This window comes from Arvicanthis niloticus, chromosome 18 (genome assembly GCF_011762505.2).
Source record: "Arvicanthis niloticus isolate mArvNil1 chromosome 18, mArvNil1.pat.X, whole genome shotgun sequence".
In the NCBI taxonomy this organism is placed as follows: Eukaryota; Metazoa; Chordata; class Mammalia; order Rodentia; family Muridae; genus Arvicanthis; species Arvicanthis niloticus.
The window spans coordinates 48,157,275-48,183,878 of NC_047675.1; the positions used below are offsets into that span (position 1 = coordinate 48,157,275).

At 48.1% G+C, this 26,604-nt stretch overlaps 1 protein-coding gene, 1 long non-coding RNA gene and 1 pseudogene across 5 annotated transcripts in view; 1 reads left to right on the plus strand and 2 right to left on the minus strand.

Moving 5' to 3' along the window:
• Positions 1–5,139: 5,139 nt before the first annotated feature.
• On the minus strand, positions 5,140–5,540 carry LOC117723316 (ATP synthase F(0) complex subunit g, mitochondrial pseudogene; annotated as a pseudogene).
• A 7,590-nt stretch (positions 5,541–13,130) lies between these two features.
• LOC143435002 (uncharacterized) lies at positions 13,131–16,618 on the minus strand. The gene is made up of 2 exons (XR_013104952.1): positions 16,208–16,618; positions 13,131–16,089 (listed from the first exon to the last, which is right to left on the minus strand). It is a non-coding gene; the product is annotated as an uncharacterized LOC143435002 (long non-coding RNA).
• Positions 16,619–17,292: 674 nt separating this feature from the next.
• Positions 17,293–26,604, plus strand: part of Zc3h18 (zinc finger CCCH-type containing 18) — a 45,598-nt gene continuing 36,286 nt past the window's right edge. The window contains exons 1-3 of one of the 4 annotated variants that reach the window (XM_076915992.1): positions 17,319–17,462; positions 18,342–18,406; positions 24,702–25,303. In XM_076915992.1, coding sequence (XP_076772107.1) covers positions 18,355–18,406; positions 24,702–25,303 — 654 coding nt within the window. In that variant the 5' untranslated portion in view covers positions 17,319–17,462; positions 18,342–18,354. Of the gene's footprint in view, positions 17,463–18,186; positions 18,407–24,701; positions 25,304–26,604 lie in introns of those variants that run through there. The other 3 variants (XM_034522535.2, XM_034522533.2, XM_034522534.2) reach the window with 3 other exon arrangements.

Consider the following 26,604-nt stretch of genomic DNA (forward strand, 5'->3'; position numbering starts at 1 on the left):
GGGAGACAGGGATAAGAGGCTGGCCCTTCTGTATTGGCCTAAGACTTAGCAGGAAAACCAGATGAGAGAGAATAAATAGAGATGTTTTATGGCTAGGGGGCCCTAAAGGGAAGAACGTCCATATTCGACCAGTAATACAGAGCCTCTCCCAAGACCCCGAAACCAGAACCTATGGAGAAGGAACCTAAAAGTGACAAAAGACACTCCTCAGGTCCAGCCTGTAACATAAAGAGAAAACTGATGCCTTAGTGTGCAGACAGAGGCCTTAGCAATGGTCAGTGTGGAAGACTAAGTGATGAGAACACCGAGTGACAGCTGTGGAACTAGGGAACATTTACAACGAGCAATGCAGGAATCCTTTGCCACCTGACTTGTGAGGCTTGGGACACGGCAGTCAGATGGCATCAGCCTGAGTGTAGCCAAAGCAGAGAAACTAGGCAAGGTGACTGCCCATCCCTCCTTGAGACAAAGGCTTCACAGATCTGGTCTGCGGGTCAGGGTTCAGCAAGAGAGAGAGTGAGGAGACCAGACAGAGTGTGTTTCAATCCCGTTTATTCTTCAGTCTCTCTTCCTAGTCCAAGTCCCAAGTCTTGAGTTCCTAGTTCCTAGTTCCTAGTTGTACTCAATCTCTGTTTTCTTCCGAGTGTCTAACGTCTACTCCTACTCCTAGTGTCTGAATCTCTGTTACTCCAAATTGTTCTCTAAGTTGTTCTCTCTAAAGTGCCTGCTTCTCTGTCTCCTCTGTCTGCTGTGTCTGATTCTCTGATCTCTCTTCTGTCTGCCTCTCGCCTTTATATGTCTCACTTCTAAGCCACGCCTTTTGGTCACACCTTTAATCATGCCCTTAGGTCTTGTCTCTAAATCTGATCTCTACACTTCTAAGTCACACTCTTAAGTCACACACCTTTAATCTCACACACCTTTAATCTCACACACCTTTAATCTCACACACCTTTAATCTCACACACCCAAGGTATCTAAACCAAGATTATCGGAGTGTGCTCAGCTGTTGTAGGCTATTGTAATCCAAGTCTCATGTCAGGGTATATGGCTCAAGATGGCTGCAAAGCTGATAGCCGCTTTCTGCTAAAAGTCGGCCCCCAACAGTTAGGGTTTTACGGCTGTGAACAGACACCATGACCAAGGCAACTCTTATAAGGACAACATTTAATTGGGGCTGGCTTACAGGTTCAGAGGTTCAGTCCATTATCATCAAGGAGGGAGCATGACAGTGTTCAGGCAGGCATGGTATAGGAGGAGCTGAGAGTTCTACATCTTCATTTGAAGGCAGCTAGGAGAAGACTGGCTTCCTCTGGCAGCTAAGAGGAAGCTCTTGAAGCCCACCCCCACAATGATACACTTCCTCAAACAAAGCCACACCTACTCCAACAAGGCCACACCACCAAATAGTATCACTCCCTGGGCCAAGCATATTCAAACCACCACAGACCTGTATGCGTGAACCAGGAGAGGCTTTGGCCCGCCTGACTGACTTGGACCTCAGCATACAGCCTGGTTTTCAAGGTGCTAAACCAGACAGGAGCAAGGGAGAGAGGAAGGAGCCAGGAGTCTTCCAAGCCACTCCTCTGTATGGATGGCCAAGGTTGAGCTCACACGTGAGGGCCACACAGGGTGACAGGAGGCACCATGTTTAATTGATGACTTATTGATCACTCATCAAGAAATATGCAGATGGCTGGGCGGTGGTGGCGCACACCTTTAATCCCAGCACTTGGGAGGCAGAGGCAGGCGGATTTCTGCGTTCGAGGCCAGCCTGGTCTACAGAGTGAGTTCCAGGACAGCCATAGCTACACAGAGAAACCCTGTCTCGAAAAAAAACAAAAAACAAAAAAACAAACAAACAAAAAAAGAAATATGCAGATGACACGCCCCCCCCCATTGGATACCGGAGTAGAATGAAGATTGATTCAGTTACTCCCCAAAACACCAGAGTCACTGGATGGTGGTGGATAGGTATGGAGAAGAAAACCGTAGTGATGAGGGAGGATAAACTCACTTTTGAAGATGGGTAATCATCCCCCCACAGGAAAATATAATGTGTGCACCTCTCCCCTACGAAGGAACATTCTAGGGAAGATGTCCTACTAGGATACACTCTACAGACTACTGCCTGGACTTCTGACTGACTTTGAAACGGTAAACACAGAGCAGAGTGAGGCGGGAGCTGTAAAGTTGCCCATTGCCCGAATGGTGGTGACTACTAAACAGGAAAGGCTTCCTAAGGGTCAGGATGAAACTAAAGAAACCAGCCAAGACCTGGAATGGGCAGAGGTGAGCCGCCCAGCCCAGAGCCCTTTCAACAGCCAGTGTGGCCAATAAAAAAAGCTCGCTATGGCTCCACAAGAGAGGTGGTGAATGACAGGGTTAACTAAGGTAGTGCCTCTTGTTCAGGCAGCTGCATCTGGCATTGTTCTGCTAAATGAGCGGCTGGTGGGGGTAGTGGGGTCTCTCCACAGCAGTGGACCTTGACGGTGTATGTTTAGTATCTCTATAGCTCCTGAACCCCAAGGCCAGAGGTTCCCCAAAATGATGAAGTCTATTGCCAGTAGTGATAAAACCCTACTGCTGACACCTCAGGCTGTGAGCACAGGACAGGGAGAAATCAAGCTAGGACCGAATGGGCCTAACCTATGAAGCCTGGTACATCATGGCATCCACGGGGGCTCTGTGGTGGTTTGACTACGTATGGCCCCACAGACTCCTGTGTTTCGATGCTTGGCCCATAGAGAGTGGCACTATCAGGTGTGGTGTTGTTGGAGAAGTGTGTCACGGTAGGAGTAGGCTCTGAAGCCTGAGATGCTCTAGCTACCTCATCGCCTTCTACTGCTTATGGAGCAAGAGGTAGAACTGTCAGCTCCTTCTCCAGCACCAAGTCTGCCTGCACGCCGCCACGCTTCTTGACACGTTGATTGTCTTAGGATCTTTACTGTTGTGAAGACACCATGACCAAGGCTTGTAGGGGAAACATTTAACTGGGGCTGGCTTACGGGTCCAGAGGTTCAGTCCATTATCATCAAGGTAGGAGCTTGGCAGCATCCAGGCAGGCATGGTGCAGGAGGAGCTGAGAGTTCTAGATCTTTTTCTGAAGGCAAACAGGAGAAGACTGACTTCCAGGCAGCCAGGACGAGAGTCTTAAAGCCCACACCCTCAGTGACATACTTCCTCCAATAAGACCACACCTATGATCCTCGCCAACAGGGTTCCTTCTCTAAGCGGTTTACTCAGGTAATCAGGTACAGCTGAGCTCTAGTGGCCCCGAACCCTTCCTGCTCGAGGCTTATAACCCTGATGGGCGGCCAACGAACTGATGCCACGCAACATCTCCTCATAGGTCCTGCATGTGTGCGTCAGATCAGACCACTGGCTTGCACAGCCCAAATGCCAAATAAGGTCTTGTCTCGGGCAGCCATCGCCATCTTTAGGCGAGGTTCCTAAAGCGCTGTACACCTAGGTATTTCCCAGGCAGAGGCCTTAGGGCCGGGGAACTGACTGCGAGCGAGAACTGGAAGGTGAGGCACACCCACGTGGGTGCGCGCTGAAGCGGGTTGCACCACCAGGACCAGCCGCCTGCAAGCTTCCCAGCGCCTTACACACCTACTCCAACAAGGCCATACCTTCTACTAGTGCCACTCCCTGGGGCAAGCATATACAAACCATCACATTCCACTCCCTGGCCCCCAAAGACTGTTCAAACATAAGAGTCTGTGGGGGCCATAACTAAACATAGCATAATACAAAATACATTTAATCCAACTTCAAAAGTCCCCATAGTCTGCAGCAGTCTTTGTTTGGTTTTGTTTGTTTGTTTGTTTGTTTGTTTTTTTGTTTTTCGAGACAGGGTTTCTCTGTGTAGCCCTGGCTGTCCTGGAGCTCACTCTGTAGACCAGGCTGGCCTTGAACTCAGAAATCCGCCTGCCTCTGCCTCCCAAGTGCTGGGATTAAAGGCGTGCGCCACCACCGCCCAGCCTGCAGCAGTCTTAACAATATTAAAAGTTCAAAGTTCAAAGTCTCTTCTGCGATTCATCCAATCATTTAACTGTAATCCACAAAGCAAGACAGGAAACCAGCTGGGCAAACTCCAAACTGCATCTCCATGTCTGATGTCAAAGCAGTCTTCAGATCTCCAACTCCTTTTTCGTCTTTGTTGACTGCAACAAATTTCTTTCTCCTGGGCTGGTCCCACTTCTTGTTAGCAGCTTTCCTCAGCAGGTATCCCACAACTCTGGCATCTTGAACATCTTGGGGTCTGCAAGGCATCTTCAGTGTTATAGCTTTTTTTTTTTTTTTTTTTTTTTTTTTTTTTGCTATTTAACAGCTAGTATTTTATTCAGATAGCAGTCCTGTTACACATGGTCCAAGAACATTCAAGTAAGAATGTTGGGGGCCGACTTTTAGCAGAAAGCGGCTATCAGCTTTGCAGCCATCTTGAGCCATATACCCTGACATGAGACTTGGATTACAATAGCCTACAACAGCTGAGCACACTCTGATAATCTTGGTTTAGATACCTTGAGATTAAAGGTGTGTGAGATTAAAGGTGTGTGAGATTAAAGGTGTGTGAGATTAAAGGTGTGTGACTTAAGAGTGACTTAGAAGTGTAGAGATCAGATTTAGAGACAAGACCTAAGGGCATGATTAAAGGTGTGACTTAGAGGCATGGCTTAGAAGTGAGACATATAAAGGCGAGAGGCAGACAGAGAGAGAATCAGACACTTAGAGGAAATATACACTTTTAGGAGACACTTCAGAGAGTACAACTTGGAGTAGGAATTAGGCATTAGGTAGCAGGCACTTGGAAGAGAACTTGGAAGAAGTAACTTGGAGCTTGGAGGCACTAGGCACTAGGGACTAGGAACTAGGAACTCAAGACTTGGGACTTGGAGAGAAGAAGAGAGACTGAAGAATAAACGGGATTGAATCACACTCTGTCTGGTCTCCATTCTTCAAGTTCGTCCTCACTCTCTCTCTTGCTGAACCCCGACCCGAAGACTGGATCGGCTGCTTGGGCCGGGATACAGTGGCCGCCAAACGTGGGGCAGCCCAGGCCTCAACATTTTGCTCCGGCTGAAACATTTTTTGGTGCCCGAACGTGGGACTAGTGCAGTTCTCAACATAAGAACACAAATCAGAAGTTAAGATCGGTCTTCACACATCATAGCCAACAATGCCAGGTTTGCCTATGATCTCGCAGATATAAAACCACATCCACACCTCAGTGGCCACCAGACCATTCAGCACAGCTTCCTTAATTGTAAGGTGTTTGAAGCTACCAGTTTTAGCACTTTGAATTATTTTTTTCATGCTCTGAATAGCTGTAGGGATTTCACCAGGGGTTGGGGGAACCAGCTCAACCTTGGCATAGTGCCAAAATGTGGCCAATCGAGGCGAGTAAGTCATGGCATGGCAGCGGCCACCATCGACGGTGCCTTCTCCGCAAAGTTGCGGATGAACTTGGCCATGATCTAAGGTGGAAGGTACGTCTCCCCGAACCACCGGCTGAATGTCCGTGTTATAGCTTCTTGTTTCAGTGTCTGGGATCCTCACACTATATTCTGGGCTCCTCCAAAGGGGTGATGTCACTTCTCCAGCTCTGCCCTCTGTAGCACTGTAAGCTCACGTTGATCCACTCCACTGTCACTGCTGTTCTTGGTGATCACCCATCCCATAGTACTGGCATCTCCAATACCTTGGGGTCTTCTGCTGCAACTAGGCTTCACCAATAGCCTTTCACGGGCTCTCTTCATGGTGCTAAGCCTCAACTTCATTGCATGACCCCTTTAGTCCTGGGCTGTCAGCTACAACTGAGGCTGCACCTTCACCAATGGCCTTCCCTGGCCTCTCACAGTGCCACGCCTCAGCTGCTCTCCATGACCCCTTCATGCCTTCAAAACCAGTACCACCTGGGAGATTCTTACTCGTTACCAAGTCCAGCTGCTGCACAAAACACAACCTTGGCCGTCTCTGGAACACAGCTCCTTTGTGCTCTCAGGAAATACTTGCCAGACTTCACCTCAGTGATGCTGATCTCTTCGTAATCACTGTTAATTTCTTAGCTCCTGCTAACCAGCACCAGTCGTCCCAGTAGTCTCCCCCGCCTCTTGACTATAAGGCCAAAGACACATGGCTGGAGCTGCCGAGTTCTGCTGCTTGCTGGGGCTGGAACATGGCCCCACCTCCAAATAGTGCCTGGGCCAAGCATATACAAACCATCACACTGGTAATGAACTTAACCTCAAACTGTAAGCCAGGCCCAATGAAATGTTTTCCTTTATAAGAATTGCCACAGTCATGGTGTCTCTTCACAACAATAGAAACCCTCACTAAGGCTCCAAGCAGGAGTGGGTCCCTGTGGCAACACAAACGAACAGGAACACAGTGTAAATTGCTCTGTTGGGTACATCTGATGCTCTAATTAAGGTACCTGCTGGGCATCTGTGTCACATCCAGGGTCTACCACCATTGTGGCACACGGCTATCCTCATACCCATACGACTACCATCTTTGAGAGTTTAGTTGTGCCCACTTGCAAAAGCCATCCAAGCTAGGCTTGTTGACTGTTTACAATACCGCATAGGAGCGGGGGCCTGGGAGGGCCAGGGACCCCGGACGAGCCACTGCATTCTGCCTGTTGCATACAGTTTTGCCCTAATTGTGCATGGCCCCAGGGAGGAGCTGGAGGATGTCAGCACAAAGATTGAGCATGCTCCGTCTGTGCACTAGGGGGAAGCCGTCATCCGTGCGAGATGTGTGTGGCCTTTTGAAGAGAGAAAGCACTGACACACCAGGAAATAACTTGTCACCTGTGCTTTCTATGGGAGCCCAGTAAATCCACTGGTTCTGCAGAACGAACTTTAGTGTAATTTTAACTCAGTTTGTTGTTGAGAGCTGAGGAGGCTGTAGCGTTGTTTACATCTCCCTCTGAAAAGAAATGTTAATGATGCCTGTCCAGTAAACGAATCTGTGGGGTTCACATTCTTCCATAAGCGCACCCAGAGTGCAGGGGAAATGGTACTGTGACTTTAAGCCGGGCAAGCTTTCTGTCTGGGGCCTAGCTGGGCTGTGTGGGAAGTCCAGCTACTCTGCTACAGAGGCCATGGAGACAGGCTAAGCCACGCACATCCTGGCCTTATCACATGGAGAAGAGCCGCCTGCTGAGTCCATCAGCCTACAGTAAAGTGAAAGGCCAGGATCTATCTGGTCTGGGGATCCTGGCTACACACAGCAGAAAACCAGCCCCACAGCTGACTGCAGAGTCTTGAACAGATTCTCCACCCACGAGTCACCCCAACCTCTGTTAATATGGTAACCACCCAAATGTAAATTTCTAAGCCAGCCAGTGTAGCGTGCGTCTCTATGCCAACTTTATTTCCCTGTGTGCACCTGTCTTATGGCGCTTTCACTGGTGAGTACACGCTCGAAATTTGCCTTCTGCATCTGACCTGGATCGACCGTGCCTCCAATGAGGGGTCAGCACAGCATGCTTCCAAGCGCGCAGGGAAGATGTTCACAGTTCTCAGCCGGACAGCAGACAGTGGCCCAGCGATAGTGCTCGTAGCTGCGGGACAGATACTAACCCTCTGTCTTGGCCCCATGGAAGAGGTTGAGAGGGGAGCATCTTAAACTCATGATCTCTTTGAAAGCCCAAGACAATCTGACATGACCTAGGTTTTTAAGTATATAAAATATGCATATAAACTTTTACAGATAATCTCAAGTTTATTGGGAGCTGAGGGGATATGGCTAAGTTTAGTAGAGTGCTTGTCTGGTGCATACTGGAGGGCTTGGGTTCCGTCTTCAGCACCACTTACACAAGGCACGGTGGCACACACCTGCAGTCCCAGGCCCTTGGGAAGGTGAAGGCAGGAAGATCAGAAGTTTAAGGTCACCTTCGGCAACACAGTGAGTTCAAGGCCAGTCTGTGCTGTGTTACATGCAACCCTGCATAAATAAACTTCGGAATGTAGGTAGGAGCTGACCCCACATAGGCCCTTTGCTGCAGTCACTGATTCACCCAAACCGTAGCTGAGGCCCTTTGATGCAAGCAAGAGAAAAAAGCCAGCAGAGGCCAAGCAGTCTGGGGATCCTCTGTTCTCCGTCCCTGGGTGAGAACCTTGGCTGAGAGGGTTTAGTAGGGTAGATGGGACCACAGCTGGGCACAGAGGACAGCCAAGGCCTAAAGCAGACAGGACCAATAAGCCCCTCCATGCCAGAGAGCAAATCCCCTGCTGATCCAGCCTGGCTCATTCTCCTTGCCTCGGAAGTCAAGGTTCCTCACATTCTGAGTGAGTCTGAATCTGCTTTACAAGCCAGACAGAGTTCACAGCTGGCCAACCAGAACAGGGTCAGCTCCAGAGCAGAGCTAGGCTGCTCTGGCACGCCCCCTGGTGACCACATGAAGAGTCGGTAAGGTGGTCTATTCTAAAATGCTACACAAAATCATTTGTCAGCTACTCTTGACATTACAGACAGAAAAGGCTGGGCAAACATGTAAGGATATGTCCATGCATGCCTTGAGAATGTGGAGAGCAACATTTTAGGCCTGGGAGCCCTGACCCTGGAGGGAGAGGAGCAGGATCAGAACCACATTAAATAAACCTCTTTTCTCTGCACTTAGCCACCACTTACTTGTCTGTTGAACTGGCCTACTGAGGCTGGGTGACTGAGCCTCGGTTGTTAGGGCTGTGAGGCCCAGGCTTCTGACTCCATGCCTCGTGTCCTGAGAGGAGCGCCCGCCACACACACACACACACACACACACACACACACACACACACACACACGGCAACAGGCTGGGCAGTCTTAGCCAGGTGGAATTGTTTGGTGTACGCTTTGCAAAAGTCAAATTGTACGCTTTGCAAAAGTCAAATTGTACACTTTATATGACTTTTATCGCTTGTACATTGTCTCATTACAGCCCCCAACTTAGAAAGCCAGCTCCTCCCCTGCACCTCTCTGCCCACCCATCTTCCTTCCTCCTTCGCGCTGTCAAGAGGCACCTGTTTCCCATTCTTTTGTCTGCAGGCATTTTTTAGCATTTATTCTGATATTTTTCCTCTGTTGTTTCCAAGCTATTCCCTCCTGCCTGTCCTTGAACTTCTCATCTTCCTGCTTCCCCCCAGGTACTTGGGTTATAGGTGGGCGGCAACATTGCTGTTCATACTGGCGTACCCCAGATCCCAGCCTCTCTACGCATCATCTATAGCCCTGCTGGCCGGCCGGCCGAGTTTCACTTCCTCCACACCTCCAAAAAGATCCACGATTATGATCTTTTGGGTTTTTTTGTTTGTTTGTTTGTTTGTTTGTTTTTGTTTTCTGTTGTTTTGAGACAGGGTTTCTATGTGCAGCTACTTGCTCTGTAGACCAGGCTGGTCTCAAACTCACAGAGAGGTAGGTACCTGGCCGCCTCTGCCTCCCAAGTGCGGGGATAAAAGTCGTGTACCACCACCACCACCACCACCCAACTCGTGGTGATCACATATAATCTTATGTGAGTGTGATTGTCCTTGTTGGTTGGTTTTGCTTTTGTCAACTAGACACAAGCTTGACTTACCTGAGAAGAGGAACTTCTGTAGCTGGTCATTTGCTACTTGGTGGCTTCTTCTCTCTTCCACCCTTCTCCACCATATTCCCATCCTTTCAACCCCCTCATACTGGATAGAGAAGAAAGGGGAGGAAAGCCTTAGACTACTTCCTGCTGATTAAGGGCCAGTTCCTTGGGGCAAGTTTGATATTTGCTGTCAGAATATCTAATTTCTTCTTTCCTCCTCCTCTTCTTCTTCTTCCTCCTCTTCTTCTCCTCCTTCTCCTCCTCCTCCTCTTCTTCTTCTCCCTCCTCTTCTTCTCCTCCTCCGTCTTCTCCTCCTCCGTCTCCTCCTCCTCCTCTTCTTTCCTCCAGTCTCACCTCCAAACAGGTCACCCCAAACCCACCTACCTCCAATCCCTCCAGTAATTGGCTGCTGGCAATTTTATTTAACCAATAGTTTTAAGTCGAGGAACAAGGTTTGCACAACCAAAGCTAGTAACCCTGAGAAGTCCTGAAGACCTAAACCCTCAGGTACAGAATTAGCATACAGACCAAACATCAACAAAAACTGTCTGCAGCTGGCAAAATCACTCCCCTGCTGGATTACCAGCCAATTCAGTGTCAGCTGCTGGGGACAATCTGAAGCAGCCCCATCTCCCACACCTGGGATTAAAATGAAAATATATTCTTATAATATTTTCTGTATTTTTTTAAAGAAACCAAAATTCCACAATTGTCACTAGAAACTTCAACTGAGGACATGCCTCCTTCGGCTTGTCTGTAGACAAGTATTAGTTACAATACTGAAATATCTTCTAATAAATATATGGGCCATTTCCAGAACTTTTTCTCTCTTTTTTTTAACTATAAGGTTTTGGGTGTCTCCTCTTGTCCACGTCTCCTGGATCCCAAGATCACTCCCCAATCTCACATGTTTGGAACATCAGAATCACCTGGGCCTGTTGAACATAGACTGCAGAGATTTCTGGTGTAGAACACTCTGCCAAGGGCATGCCTTGATTGGCAGGGCTAAGTGGTACACACAGGTGGCACCTAGCCCCAGTACGTCTGGAGTGTGCCTGAAAAGAATTCCATCCATGGTAAGACCTGAGGATGAATAAATGTGCATCAGACAGGGGGTTTCAGGTAGTTTGAGAGGCCCATGTGAAGACTTGGGTGTTTTTAGTTAGGGTTTCTATTGCTGTGATCAAACACCATGACCAAAGCGAGTTGGGGAGGAGAGGGTTTATTCGGCTCACACTTCCACAGCGCTGTCCATCATCATCAAAGGACATCAGGACAGGAACTCAAGCAGGGCAGAGGCTACGGAAAGGTGCTGCTTACTGGCTCACTCCCTATGGCTCGCTCAGCCTGCTTTCTCATTGAACCCAGAACCACCAGCCCAGGGATGACACCATGCACAAATGACTGGGCTGTGCCCCATCAATCACTAACTTATAAAATGCCCAACAGCTGAATTTTTTTTTTAATTTTTTTTTTATTATTTATTTATTTATTTTTGGTGTTTTTTTTTTTTTTTTTTTTTTTTTCCAACAGCTGAATCTTATGGGGGCATTTTCTCAGTTGAGGCTCCCTCCTTTCAGATGACTCTAGCTCGGTCAAATTAACAAAACAAAACAAAACCAAAAAAACCCTAAACAAACAAAAAAACTATCCTGCACACCTGGGGACAGGAAAGAGGACATGAGTGCATGAGAAATGGAGCCAGGAGCACCAGGCCATAGGAGGAGGGTGCTAGTATTCTGTCTAAACTCCACCTCCACAGTTACCTGGCAACAGCCAGGTATGCTCCTCCCCACAGTTACCTGGCAACAGCCAGATAGGCCTGGCCCACTAAAAAGGGGCTGCTTGCCCCCTCCTCTCTTGATCTCTTGCCTCTAGCTTCTCTCTGTCCCCTCTGCCCTTCCCTCCCTCCTCTCTCCACATGGTCATGGCCGGCCTCTCTCTACTTCTCTCTCTCTGCTTCTACTACCCTCCTGACTTTCCTCCCCATGCCCTGAATAAACTCTATTCTATACTATACCAGTGTGTGTCTGGTCCCTCAGGGAAGAGATGCCTCTGCATGGGCCCACTGAGACATCCCCTTCCCCCATACCTCTCCACACACCCACAGAACATACTCTTTATTTTCTTTATCTTTTTATAAACACATCAGAGGGGCCACCCAGGAGTGTAGGTTTTATCTCGTGGTTGAAGAAGCCACTGGAGGACTCACTGAAATTGGGTTATAAAATGAGGCAGGAGAAAAGAGGACTTTAGTGTAGGAGAAGCTAAGGTGGGAGGAGTAAGGAGAGGAAGAGGAGAAGGAAGAGGAGGAGCTAGGAGAGATGGAGAATGAGGAGAGGGGAACATGGAGGTGGATATTCACTTGTCTGTAGCAGTCACAGGTAGTTGGTATATCTAGGTTGGGTGTTGGGTTACACCTCTGATTGTATGGGCATCTTGTTATTGAGTATTACCAAACTTATAAAGCCTTTGATTAACGTTTAAGCATTAGAGTCTCACTTTTGTACCAAGCTCACGTGGATGGTGGGATGGTCTGGGCTCTGCCCAGCCTTGCAGAACAGCGTGGGAGATTGGCAGAGCCATCTCCTACACTGGTGTCTTGTGGGTGGCAAGGCTGGTGTTTCTGGCTGGCTGTTTCTAGCTGTGGTGCACGTGGCCTTTGGCCATGAAACATGGTGGCTGAGCTAGGCAGAGCCGCCATAGCTTAGTCAGCTTGATCAGTGGACTTTTTAAAATAATTACTACAACACTTTAGTATTAACTGAGGCAAGAACCAGAGGTGGAGAACATAGAGAACAAGGAGGGAACTTCAAGATCTTTCTGGAAGGCCAACTAGTTCCCCAGTTCATCGTCTTTATTAACGCATCTCTGCAGTGGCCACCAACAACTTATCAATGGCTGTCTACCAGCAGGAAGTCCAAGAATCCTGGATGTCTCACGTGGCTTTCATCACACATTGGAATCCTGAATAAGGAGGCTCTAATGCCAGTGAACAAATGAACTTGCCAGGGAGAGTGAGGGCAGGCAGGCGAAGAACAAGGGCTTCCTACTTCCATGATTTTTATATAGGCTGCCATCAGAAGGTGCGGCCCAGATTAAAGGTGGCTCTTCCTCCCACCTCAAAAGATCCGGATTCAGGGTGGGTCTTCCCACCTCAAGTGACTATCACAGGTGTACCTAGCCACTTGGGTTTTGGTACCCAGTAGCCAACTTCCCCCTGGAAGTGTTACAGGTCCCAGTGGGCATTGTTACGTTATGAACCCATTGAGGGGTGAGCTTATTCGTGGGTCAGTCTCATGCTCTAATCCTTTTTGGAGATGCCCTCACAGGCAACCTAGAGGAGAGCTTCCCTAACTTCCCAGGTAGCTTTTACAATCTAATGACTAACACTACAGTCTGCCATCCTGTCTCAGGGGTTTCTCTCAACTGCACTGCCTCCTATCCCACTGGAGTCTTGTTTTTTGTCCCCCTCCCAAGATGTTGAAGACCCCCAAACTCGGGAGACCCTTACTCAAGTCTCAGGAAATCACGGCCACCCAAAAATTGCAAGACACCGTACCTGGATACAATCAGCAGAGGTTTATTAGGGAGAGTTGGCTAGCCAAGGTCAATTCGTTTCACTCACGCAGGAGTTGAATTGACAAAAGACCAGCAAGCTGAGGGGCTCTTTAAAAAGGGAAAACCACAAACCAGGGGAGTAGGAAGGGGGTTGAGGGGTTGTCAAGGATACATAATGTAAAAATAGTGGAACATTCCAGAGGAGCCCAAACCTAAATGATTCAGGATCATGTGGAAAGCACTCTGCACACCCATTCCTCACAAAAATGTGGTCTTGCCATGTCACTTGTTCAACTATTTCTCAGTTGTTGCCCTGTCACTTGCCCAACTATTTCTCAGTTGTTGCCCTGTCACTTGCCCTGTCATCGTGGCTACTAGCTTCCCAGCCCCACCTGGATGATTTCCATCTTTTTGTGGTCAGGAATGTGTCTTCCTGCTTTGGGCCTTCCCCACCCACAGGAGGGTTATGTATCCCGGGGCAGTGAAGGCCTGAAATCTTACATTCAGTTCTGCTTTCTGGAACCTGCATTCTTTTTGCTCAGGTCTAGGGGTAAAGAAAAAGCTTGTATGTATTTTATAAAATGGTCTTTATAATTTTTCACTCTACAATGTATTTATGAGTACACTATCACTTTCTTCAGACACACCAAAAGAGGTCATTAGATCCCATTACAGATGGCTGTTGAGGCACCATATGGGTGCTGGGAATTGAACTTAGGACCTCTGGAAGAGCAGTCAGTGCTCTTAACAGCTGAGCCATCTCTCCAGCCCCCACCTCCTTACATTTTTAAAAACATTAGCTTTGGGATCTAATTCACATTTGTAAAACTCCTACCTTTTGTGTCTGTGTGATGTTGCAGGGTGTGCATATGCCATGGCCTGTGAGAGGGGTTCAGAGGACAGCGTTGTGGAGTCCCTTTCTTCTACCTTTACGTGGGTTCTGGGATTGAACTCGCTTTGCCAGGCTTGAGAATCGAGCTCCTTTACCTGCTAAGCCATTTCACAAGCTCCTCAGACAGACGGTAGGATTTCCAGGATTTACCATATTCACAGAGTTGACTATTGATTACCAAATTCCAGAATACAGCTGCCATTCCTAAAGGTACCTAAAGGACTCTCTCTGTTCCCCACCCACAAAATACTGTAAAACTGGCTCTTTTATATTTTTATATAAATAGGATATTATCCAACTTGCCCTGCCATGCTGACTAGTCTGGTCTCTTAGTTACTGTTCTATTGCTGTGAAGAAACACACTGCCACTGCCTCTGCCTCCCAAGTGCTGGGATTGTGGGCCACCACTGCCTGGCAAAAGAAATCATTTAATTAGTGACTTAGTTACAATTTCAGAGATTAGTCCATTATTGTTTCGAACCGCTCTGGCCCACGTTTGGGAGCCAAAAATGTTGTGGACCGCTTTATCAATGTTGGGACCCGCACTGCCAAAAGCCTTGGGGACTAACTTGTTAGCCCGCACTGCCCCAAGGTGCTCCGGTCCACGGGTTGAGGTTCAGCAAGAGAGAGAGAGTGAGGACGGACGTGAGGAATGGAGACCAGACGGAGTGTGATTCAATCCCGTTTATTCTTCAGTCTCTCTTCTTCTCTCCAAGTCCCAAGTCTTGAGTTCTTAGTCCCTAGTGCCTCCACGTTCCAAGTTTCTTCCTCCAATTGCTAAGTCCTAATGTCTAATTCCAAGTTCTTCCTCCAAGTGCCAAGTGCCTACTACCTAATAATAATTTCTTCCGAGTTCTCTAGTCCAAGTGTCTTCTTCCTCAATGCCTAATTCCTACTCCAAGTTGTACTCTCTAACCTAATTCCTAGTTCCAAGTTGTACTCTAAGTTGTTCTCTTCCGAGTGTCTAACGTCTACTCCTACTCCTAGTGTCTGAATCTCTGTTACTCCAAATTGTTCTGAACTCTCCTGTCTGCCTCTAGCCTTTTATATGTCTCACTTCTAAGCCATGCCTCTAAATCACACCTTTAATCATGCCCTTAGGTCTTGTCTCTAAATCTGATCTCTAAGTCACACCCTTAAGTCACACACCTTTAAGTCTCACACACCCAAGGGAAAATCCTGGGTATCTAAAGCAAGATGTTATCAGAGTGTGCCCAGCTGTTGTAGGCTAATGCAATCAAGTCTCTTTTCAGGGTATATGGCTCAAGATGGCTACAAGGATGATAGCCGCCTTCTGTCGGCTCCCCACACATTATCATCATGGAGGGAGCATGGCAGCATGCAAGTGGATGATGTCTAGTTTTGGATCGCAGGATAAGGGATGGAGGTGCATATTTTACCTATCAAAGCAGACCTGGTCTCTAGGTTCTCCCAGCATTCCTCAGTCTCTATCTGGCAAATCCTGTCCCCCATCCCTGGACTTTCCATCCCAGATACTGGGCTGCCCTCCCTCCAGAGGCTCTTCTCTATATGATTCAGACATTTTGGCCTCCCCTGCCACCCCACCCCCCTTCCTCTCTCAGTACTTTTCTCTTTCCCCTCAGCTCTCTCTCCCTTTCCATGTCGACTCCCTGGCCTCAATTATCTGGGGCCAGTGAACTCACTGGAGAGCAGCTTCCCAATAAACCTGCATTTAATATAATCTAATCCAGCCTGATTGGCTTATTTCACTGGCAGAGAAATAACTTGAGACCTGGTGACGTGGAAGTAGCTGAGTGTTCTAAATCCTGATCCACAGGCAGAGACACTGGACCTGCCTTGGGCTTTTGAAACTTCAAAGCCCACCTCTAGGGACACACTTTCTCCAACAAGGCCACAGCTTCTAATCCTTGAAATTCTTTCAAATAGTTCCACTCCCTGGAGACTCCGCATTCAAATACAAGAGCCAGTGGGGCCATTCTTATTCAAACTAGCACAGCTGAGTAGCTCAAACTGTTAGTGTTAATTTTCTCCCAGAGGTCAGCAGGGCCTAATCCTGGCTTGCAGATGGCTGCTTCCTCACTGTCTCCTTAGAAGGTGGTGGTGTGTGAAAAGAAACACATACATATTATACACACAGAATGAGAGAGACAGAGGGGGGGTGGGTGGGGGAGGGAGAGGGATCCTTGACCTGGGGTTGCACATACCTTTAATCCCAGCACTAGGGAAGCAGTAGAAGTAGCTCTCTGTGAGTGCCAGGCCAGCCAGCCTGGGCTACCCAGTGAGACTTGATCTCTCAAATAGCTTTCCTTGGTACCTATTGAAGTACATCAATCCTATGAGATCCAGATTCCACCTTTATGACCTCATGGAGAGGTTCTGCTTCGAAATCCATACCAACTTGGTGCTAGGACTTCACATGTAACTTGGATGGGCGGCATAATTCAGCCGTATTATGGAGTCAAAAGTATTCGACTTGTCATGACTGGTGCCTTTCCAGGGTTCCTCTGTGCTTGTAGCAGCCCCCAACCTTGAAAGACCAAGACAGGCTCCAAAATCTGTAAGGGGCCAGTGCCGAGAGAACTCGGTACCCTTTATCAAGTCAGTAGCGCGGGGGCGGGGAGGGGGCGGGGAGGGGGCGGGGAGGGGGCAGGGGTGTGGACTTAGGCCTCGAGCAGCAGAGCCCCATCTGGGTAGTAGGAAGGGGCTGAAAGTGATCCAATCAGTTTAAGTCCTCCCCAGGAAGATTTACACAGGGTCACGGTAATCACATTTAACGATGCCAGAGATGTTAAGCGTCACAGAAACAGTAACGAATCTAAACCCTCCAACTCCAAAAATTCTTTTTTTTTGAGAGTACCAGGGACTCGCACATACTTGGCGGGTGCTGTCTCTACCTCAGAGCTACTCTCCAGCCCCCAAAACACTTCTGGTCAAGTATTAATATTTAATAAGGCAGAAAGTTCGCACCCTGACGAAACGAACGCTAAGATTTCAGACCCTGGAGTGTCCACACTCACGCACCAAGCGCTTTCTCAAAGGGCTTTCCCTACCCCGCACGCATCCAGCCTGCTCTTCATCTCATCCTAGGCAACCACCACGAAAGTCCACAAAACTGCGCACGCGCCGCCAGGAGGCCCGCTAGAGGGCGGGTCGACCTCGGTGAGCCTGCGCAGTAGCGGAGACTTGCGAGCGCGCGCCACGGAGGCGGGGCTCAACGGAGGCCGGAAGGAAGTGCAAAGAGGGCGGGGCTAGCGAGGGAAGCCCGCCGGCTCGCAGGACGGCCGTCGCAGCCTGATGACGTCGCACAATGGCCGGCCCCCGCGGGTAGTGGAGCCCGTTTGTTCCGCCCGCGTCGTGCCTGAAGCCAGAGCCAGTGAGAAGCGGAAAGGCTGAGGAACGTCCCGTCCACGCCGTCCCTACCCCAGCGGAGCCGTGGCCGCCTCCCGTCCTCGCGCTGAGGTAAGCGGGACCGGGGGAAGGCGAGGAGGAGGCCGCCCCACGGCGGCGGGAGTGAGGCCCGGGAGCCCGGCGCCGCCTCCCGAGCGCTCGGGCGCGCCCCCGGCTGTGCGCAGCCGCGGGCCGAAGCGCGGCCCGGGACAGCGGGCAGGCGCGAGCCCGCTGCGGCCTGGGACGTCCGGGCGCCTTGGCGTGCCGCGGTCTGCCATGGTGAAGTTGGTTTTCTTCAAGCTGTCATTTTCCCTTCCGGGCCACTCGGCGTGGCACATGTTCGCCGCCTACAAAGGGGAGCGAATCACGCAGGTTGGCTCGGGAGGAGGCCCGCTTAGACTATCGACGGGCTTTACGGGGAACTTTGAGCTCTCTGGAGCCTCCTGCAACTTGCTCTCGCAACTTCAAGTGAGCACAGGTTGGACGTACACACTGTGCTCCGAGAGTCCAGGATCTCTTAGGAAGTGTAACCTCTACGCCTCTGGAACTGGTTGCTTAGAGATGCCGATTCTTTAGTGTAAAGTAGCCAAACAATTGTAGTGCTAAAAGGAAATTAAACTAAGACTTACAGTCTTGTTCCTACTGGATATTTAATTTTCCCGTATACTTTTGACAGCTGAGTTTACCGGGCACAATAGCTGTTTAAATGAGCTTTTTCTTAGCACTTATTAACAAGAGTAAGTAATTGTTCAGACCCATTTGGGGATAATAAAAGAAGGCATTTGGTTCTTCATCATATTACCTATCCCAAGGCCGAGGTTGAGATTCTCTATCCCTAGGCTAGTTCATATTTCCCAGCCTCTGAGAGGAGACTGAGTGATCTGGGCATGGGAAGCCCAGCCAATTCTGGAACCAGTTCAATATGTCCCAAAGCCTGAAACTCCTCTCCAGTTGTAGGTGGGGAATGCTCAGACATTTTGAGAGAACGTTGGATTTACTTCCCGAACACCCAACAGGTAAGCTGTTGCCCTGCTCATCTCCAAAGAGATAGCTTGTCATCTACAGACCATCTTCAAGGAGAGCATTTCATTATCAAAGAGTTTTTGCAGAGCTTAAGTCACTTTGGGGGTGGTGTTTCCAACCTGACATGCTTACTCTCTGCATGGATGAAGCTATGAATGAGGATTTTAACCAGGCATAACAGAACTTAGACATCAACATAGGATCTGCTCTGCTAGAAGTCGTTTCCCATAGCTGAGCTGGTGGCCCACACCTTAATCCCAGCACTTGGGCGAAGCAGAGGCAAAAGGATCTCTGAGTTCAAGGCTAGCTTGGTCTACATAGTGGGTTCCAGGACAGCTAAGGCTACAAAGTGACACCTTAGCTCAAAGGAAAAGTAGTTTTCCAGAAGCTGTGTTTGTTGTTATTGAGTCTCCTTAACAAAACCTTCTTGGAACACCTTTCTCAGTAGTAAGCCATGTGAAGTAATCGGTTTCATTTAATAGTCACACCCCAGCCAGTCAGTGGTAACCTCTTTAATCTCAGAACTCAGAAGCCAGAGCCAGGTGGATCTCTATGAGTTCCTGGCCAGTTAGGACTACAATGAGAAACCCTTTCCCCCTCCCCAAGTCACACCCTATGTTTGACCAAGAATTGTTTTAACCTGAATTGGTAAAATTCACCAGGTCAGGCTCTTAAGTAGCTTGTAGCAGTTCCTCAAGATGACCCAACTGTGAGGAGACATATCTGTTCTGCCATTAGTAGTGTGTTTGGAGTCAATTTGGCCTCCTAGAGCTACTGCTGAGACAAGAGCTGAACACTGCTCTGGGGCTCTGTTACGATGTTTTACAAATTAGGCAACTTTATTAGATCTCTTTCTGGTATGCAACAGGTAGTTCCTGAATTAAGGGATTTATCATTTAGTCAAGCATTTTCCAGTATGTCAAATGCAGCAGGGGACAGAGATACTGAAAGACTGTTATTCCATCCCCTGAACAGGTTCACCGTTGTGGATAGGAGGTCTAAAGATTAGCTCTAAACTTTGTGAGAATCCCACACTACTGGATTAGTGGGTAAAAAGATTGTAGACATTTTAGCTGGACTGGAGGACCCTAGATTTCATTGGTTATGTAATAGCACGTGTGTTTCCCTATAACCTGCATAGGGTAATATACAAAATTAGTCTTAGAACACTAACACCTAGAGAGACAGTAGACCTTTTTGGAGCATGGCTGGAGATCAAGCCCTCTACAAAGATTCCCAGTGTGATCCTGGTCTAAAGGTATGATTTAGTGTGTTTCTAATGAACATAGAGATTTGTGGTTGTCTCTGAAAGATGTTCACCTGATGTGGCCTCCAGTAGTACAATCCCAGGAAGTCCCATGGGAAAGAAGATAGTACAGCTCCTTTTCAGGGCCTCTGTAAGGAAACTGCGCTACAGAAGCCCTGGCCATGCCTTCTGTGGATGCTAATCGTGGCATTGCAGTCTCAGAAGTGTCCCAGGTAGATAGAGTGCAGTGTGTGATATATAGGCTGCTGAGAGCTAGCCCTGTCAGAGCCCCCATCATCTTCCTCACACTTTAGGAACCGGAAGATATATCAGTTTTCATTACTATGACAAATACCTGGGGGGATGAACTCATACAAAGAAGATATATAAGCTGATGTAGTGGTGAATACTTTTAATTCCCGAAATCCTAGGGAGGCAGGGAGAGCTCTTGAGTTTGAGGTCAGCCTGGTCTACATAAAGAGTTCCAGACAACCAGGAATACCTAGACCCTATCTCAAAAAGAGAGGTTCTCTCTCTCTTTTTCTCTCTCTCCCTCTCTCCCTCTCCCTCCCTCTCTCCCTTCTACCCTCTATCCATTCATCTATCTCCTCTCTGCATACACATGCTTTCTCTTCCATACCCCTCTGTCTCCCTCTGTATGGTAACTTCATTGGCCCTTCCTGTGTGGTCAGTGAACTCACTCAAGAGCTGTCCCCAATAAACCTGCTTTTAAACTAAGAATAAGAGGGGAGGGGAGACAAAGAAAAGGTATATTTTGGCTCTCAGTTTGGTAGAGTTCATGTTCAGGTGGTAAGGTGGCTCATGGCAGCCAGAGTGTGATAGAATAAAACCGTTCAATGTCATCAGAGGCCAGGAAGCAAAAACAGGACTTCAAGATCTCCCACTGGGACTAACCTGTTAAGAGTCTTACATAAAGATCTGGGTGGTGACACATACCTTTAATCCCAGCACTTGGGAAGCAGAGGTAGGTGAGTCTCTGAGTTGAAAGCCAGCCTGAGCTACAGAGTGAGTTCTAGGACAGCCTGGGCTTCACAGAGAAACCCTGTCCTGGGGAGGAAGCAGGGAAATCCTATACTGTACCTCTTAGGCAATCCCTGGGCACTAAGACTTTGTTTTGTTTTGTTTTGTTTTGTTTCGTTTCGTTTTGTTTCAAGACAGGGTTTCTCTGCATAGCCCTGGCTGTCCTGGAACTCACTCTATAGACCAGGCTGGCCTTGAACTCAGAAATTCTCCTGCCTTGCCTCTGCCTCCCAAGTGCTGGGATTAAAGGTGTGCACCACCACTGCCCAGCAGGGACTTTTAACATTTAACAGTTGGGCTTTTAGAAACAAGATCCCAACTTAGAACAGTCTTTATAACTGTTGGAGTTTGTATAGTACTGCAGTTAGATAAACAGAATGTACCGTGTAAGAAACAAGATTCCTAACTTAGAAGAGGTATGCTGGGGTTTGAACTTCCAGAAAGAGAAATTTTGTATGTATGAGCTTGTTTATAACTTGTCATTGGTTGCCCAGAACAGCCTGTGATCCCAGAAGTCACCTGCCCTTTCCCATAAACACACAACAGGACAGCCATTAACCCTACTACTTTATGGCCTGTGCCAATAACTGCCTTTACAGATCAGAAGTTCACTTACTCCTGGCAGTCAAAGTAACTAAGTTTACCTGGGGGGTATAAAAGCTCAGTGGGCATGTACACAGTGCACCAGCCTTTCAGGATTCTCAAGCCAGTCAGCCTGGCTGTGTCTTTTTGTAAAAATGATGTACCTGTGGGGAGCCAGGCTGACTGGCTTGAGAGGGCTCCAGGAGACTTAACTGTAGCTGACGGGGTGCTGTGAGGATGGCGTTTTGACTAGAGTTATCCCTTCAGTCAGATTCACATATATTGAGCATGTCTCCAGCACATCATCAGGTATCAGGTTGTAACACCTTCACAAGGGAGCTGCTGTTGTCCTTGTATTTCAGATGAGGACGTTGAGGCCGGGCAGAGGTACTTGAATTGGCCCAAGATTTTAAACCCAGGAAGCGGTAGAGCAAGGATTCAAGTTTTAACCAGAAACCCCAAATAAAGGACAGCCTGCTGCTTGCTACAGTTCAGATACAGTTAGGCACTCAGCCTCCATTTCTTACCATAGGATTTCATCTCAAGATTTTCAAAAATGTAAAAGACAAAACAAAACAAAAACCCAACTTGTTAGCCTAATTTTGACTGAAACCAAAAGCAAACCAGCTTATACCAGAGCCCCCGAAAAGGGGGCTAACAAAGAAGGTCTTGTGAACTGAACATAGGATAGCATGCAGCTTGGCAAATGGGCGTCATGTGCTGTAGTATCAGTTGTATGGCTTCCAAATTAGGACATTTGGTTTTACGTAACAGTTGGTTTAAAAGATACCTTTGTTTATGAGGTTGCCTATAGGTGTAAAATGCCAGAATAGCAATTCGTCAGGTTTATGAGACTTGGTGACCAGTTCGGCAATGCTGGCTTCCTGTGGTTACCAAGTGCTACCCCTGGGCAGCTGTCTGTCGGCCTCTATGGAGACTTGAAAATGTCCAGTGTAATTAAAACTGTGCAATGTTAGGGATCAGATGTTACACACCAAGGAATTCATGTGTTCGTTATATTGGCATATTGGCATTAGCCTGACTTAATTATAATTCCTGAAGCTATCCACCACACGCACACTGGAGCTTTGCATAAACATTCTCTCAAACAACAGAAAAGCACAGATCCCTAGTCTGGCCGTTGTCCTACAGTGGCATTCACCCTGCCCACTGTGAGTGCCAAGGATGCTCACAGCACTCTGTAGAGCTCAGAGGCTCTGCATAGAACCTCTAACCTGTACTTACTTGCTATCTGCTCTCACTCTCTGACAGGCTGCAGTTCACTGTTCACTTCAAGCTGGCCTCCAGCTACCATCAACCCTTATGTCTCAGCACATGGATCCTGGGCCTGTGTTTGTTGTCCCGGGAAGGGCGGGCTTCAGTAGTCCTTCCAGTGATGCCCAGAAAATCTTGTCTACTGTGTATTTTTGAGTGACTTAAGAAAGATTGTTTTGGGGTTTGGGTTTTGGGATTTTTGTTTGTTTTTCTTATTTTATTTGGGGGGTGGGCTGGGGGCAGGGCTCCAGACAGGGTTATCGTTGGCTCTCCTGGAACTCCCTCCCTTTTTAGATGCCTTGTCTCTGCCTCCCAAGTACTGGTGTAAAGGTGTGCACCACCACTTCCTGTTGATAGATTGATTTGATCTGTAAATTTATAATGTAATCATTGTGGTTTACAAATGATTGGTTTTAAATGATTTCTTTTATTGCATATTCAGTTACCCAGCAAACATAGATTTTTTGCTTGAGACTGGGTCTCATGTAGCTCTGACTAGTCAATGTGCCAATAACATGTAGTCTCATACTTGATATATTAGGTGAGGATAACTTGAACTCTATCCTTTCTTGTCCTCTGTGTTCCAAGCATGGGTATTAAAGATATTTTCCATTTCACCTGGCTAGAAACATTTTGATGCCAACTTTTGACACTGCATGTTTCATGTTTAAAACAGGTGATTTTTTTTCTTGTTTAAATTCTCTCTCTCTCTGTGTCTGTGTGTGTGTGAGAGAGAGAGTGTGTGTGTGAGTCAGTGTGTCAGAACATGTGGAGGTCAGAGGTCAACCTGCAGGTGTTGGACCCAGAGACCTTTGGGTTTTCAGGCTTAGCAGGTGCCTTTACCCACTAAGCCATCTTGCTGGCTTTTTTTTTTTTTTTTTTTTTTTTTTTTTTTTTTTTTTTTTGACAGGTTTTGTTCTGTAGCCTACCTAGGCAGGCCTTTGACTCGATGTGCAACCCAGGCTATAAGTTTTTCAGAGTATAAATTTGGGATCTGGGCTGTAGCTTGGTGATAGGGCACTTTACATGACATGTGCAAAGTCCTGAATTCAGTCTTCCAAAATTGTGCCCCCTCTCAAAACACACAATTGGAAAATACATTGTATCTTTAATAGATAAATAAGAAGTTATGTAAAGACAGTGTATAAAGAATGTACCTCTAAACAGAGTGAGCCTGAATTCAATAACTTGTACATTTTGCTAGATACTGAGCAGCTTTTGTTTTTCCCAGCCCTAGAATACAGAGTGGAATGGATTCCACACCCTTCCTCCTTTGTGTTGTAGTTTGGCATCTATTGCTTATGAGATAGAAATACTAGCTACTGGCTGCTAGGTGTGATGTCTACACTCTCTCTCAACTCCAGCTTAGGTGGCCACCTTTAAAACAAGTGCAGCAGTGCGCTTTTTGAGTCAGGGTTTCACTATGTAATTCGGGGTGACCTCCATCTCCCAAGTGCTGTGATTATAGGCATGTGCTGCTACACCCAGCAGAGCAAAGTGCTGTCTGTGAGTCGTGGAGGTGGAAAAACCAAAAAAAACCATTTGCTTCATTAAATCTGAATTCATAGAAATAGAAGTGAATCTTCTAAAAGGAAAAAGTTCTTTTATATAAGTATATGATTTAAATGTCTAAAAATATTCTGTCATAGTTCATTTGTACAACAGATACCTGGACAGCTTTGGTTGTTTGGACTCTGGAGTCACTGGTCTCAGAGCACTGCTTTCGGAGAATAATACTGTAGGCTGGTGGAAGGTCTGAGTCTTAGAGTGCAGGGGATGGGGTTTGAAGAGGTAACAAGAAACTGCATGAGAGGCAGAGGAACAGAAAAGGGCTCAGTTAGAACTGCAGCTGACCTAGGGTAAAATCTCATTCCAGTGTAAACCTTACTTTCAGAAATCAGTTCCTGTGAGTCCCAGTAGTAGTTGTCCTTGGCAGTCCATGACTTCTTATTGTTCACTTTCTTCATCTGTGCCAGCTGCAGGTGGGCACAGGGCTGAGTGGAGGCCAGCCATAGGCTGCACAGTTATTCACTCCACAGGGAGACATGTGGTTTTGGGAGTAGGGGTTATGTGGAACAAGGGCAGAGGGCATGCGGGCCAGGAGGATAGGCCCAGGCTGAGTCTGTGGTGTCTGTCTTTTGCAGATCTTTGGGTCCTGATGGATGTGGCTGAGAGCCCTGAACTGGATCCTCACTCCCCAGAGGATGAAGAACAGCCGGCACTCTCAGATGATGACATTCTGAGGGAAAGTGGATCTGAACAAGATTTGGATGGGGCTGGGGAAAGGGCTTCTGATTTGGAGGAGGAGGAAAATGCAACTAGAGTACAAAGCCAGGAGGAGACTCATTCAGATGAGGAAGACCGAGCCAGTGAGCCCAAGTCCCAGGATCAGGACTCCGAGGCTCAGGAGCTGAGCAGGGGCCCAGCAGGATCCCCATGTGAGGGGGATGATGGTGAGGAAGATGGGACAAGTGACCTCAGGGACGAAGCTTCCTCAGTGACCCGGGAACTGGATGAGCACGAGCTAGACTATGACGAGGAGGTCCCGGAGGAGCCAGCTCCTGCTGCCCAGGAGGAGGAAACTGAGAAGGCTGGGGCCGAGGAGGAGGAGGAGAAGGGGGAAGGGGCTCCTGGAGAGGAAGGGAAGCCTGATGTTCAAAGTGTGGGAGAAAAAGAACCCACAGAAGCTGCCAAGGAGAAGAAGAAAGAGGATGATGATGGAGAGATCGATGATGGGGAGATAGATGTGAGTATGAAGGAGCTGCCAAGAGCCCTGCTCTTGAGCAACGTGCCTGGTCCAGGGGAAGCGGGCCCAGCAGGATTTTCAGGCTCCCTTGTTCCTAGAGAGATGGTCGGTGGTGGGCTGGGCTAGGCATACAGGAAGATGAGAGCTTGTGTTGAGACGGGGAAGGAAGTGCTGAGAGTGGAGAATGGGAGGTAGGCTCACACACAGAACCTCAGAGGAAAGCTGCTACCAGTGAATGAGTTTCAGATTTAAGAGAAGATCCCATCTTTAAATCTGGCCTTCACGTGGAATCATGGGTGTGGAGGTCAGGTTTTCTTTGTAGATGATTCTGTTAGAAGAGCTTGATTCGGGAGGTTTTGGAAGACACAGCCTGAAGTTCAGAGCTATTGAGCGCAGAGCAGGTGAGGGAGGGGCAGACCAGATGAGCCAACTGAGGTTTCTCAGAAAACAGCTGCTCATCTGGTAGGAGCATCTCTGGGGTGACCTAGAGCGAGGGAACTGCTATCTGGGGACCCTAGTGTTCTCACATGCACCATCCCTGCAGCAGCCTGTTGGTCCCTGCATACCTGGTTCATTTTAGGGTTTCATGGATGGAGGATGACTTGGCTGGTTGGTAGCAGGGCTTTGTATCCCAGTGGTAGAGTAAGGGTGGGTGGGTGGGGTATGTTTGGCTGCAGTCGTACAGTGTCAGATGCCTCACCTCCTCTCCCAGCTGTGTAGTAAACAGTCTCCTGAGTTACCCTGCTTAGTTCCCCCTCAGGAAGAACTTGGCTGTGCATGGTTTTTTGGGAAATTGATCTTTACCTCAGGGCTGGTGGAAGGGAAAAGATGCTGTGGTGTTCACGTTGAGATCGTTGACTGTCTTAGCTGTGCCTGGTGCCAGGTGCTCCCTCTTAATGCCCTTCCTCCTCCCAGGTGAAAGAGGGACTTGAGAATCTTGATAGAATTATGGAGGGCATTGGCAGTGGGGGCACTGGTAACTCTTATATTGTGCTGTGGGTATAGGCAGTGAGGAAATGGATTGAACTAAGCTCACCTAGTCAGCAGTCATTCATGTTCTGATTTCCCTTGGAAACATTGTATGGGGATGAATCTGCCACTGACTTTCTGGCCCAACACAGTTCTATGTTACGTTTTTGTTTTGCCTACTGTGCCTGCTACCCCCATGTGAATGGTCCTGCAGTCTATGAGAAGTAGCATGCTACTAAAAGACCCCAGTCCAGCATCCTTTAGTAACAGGAGAGGTCACTTCCTTCCTGCCAGACTGTTCTAGCCCACAGTTCCCTATGGTTCATGTTATT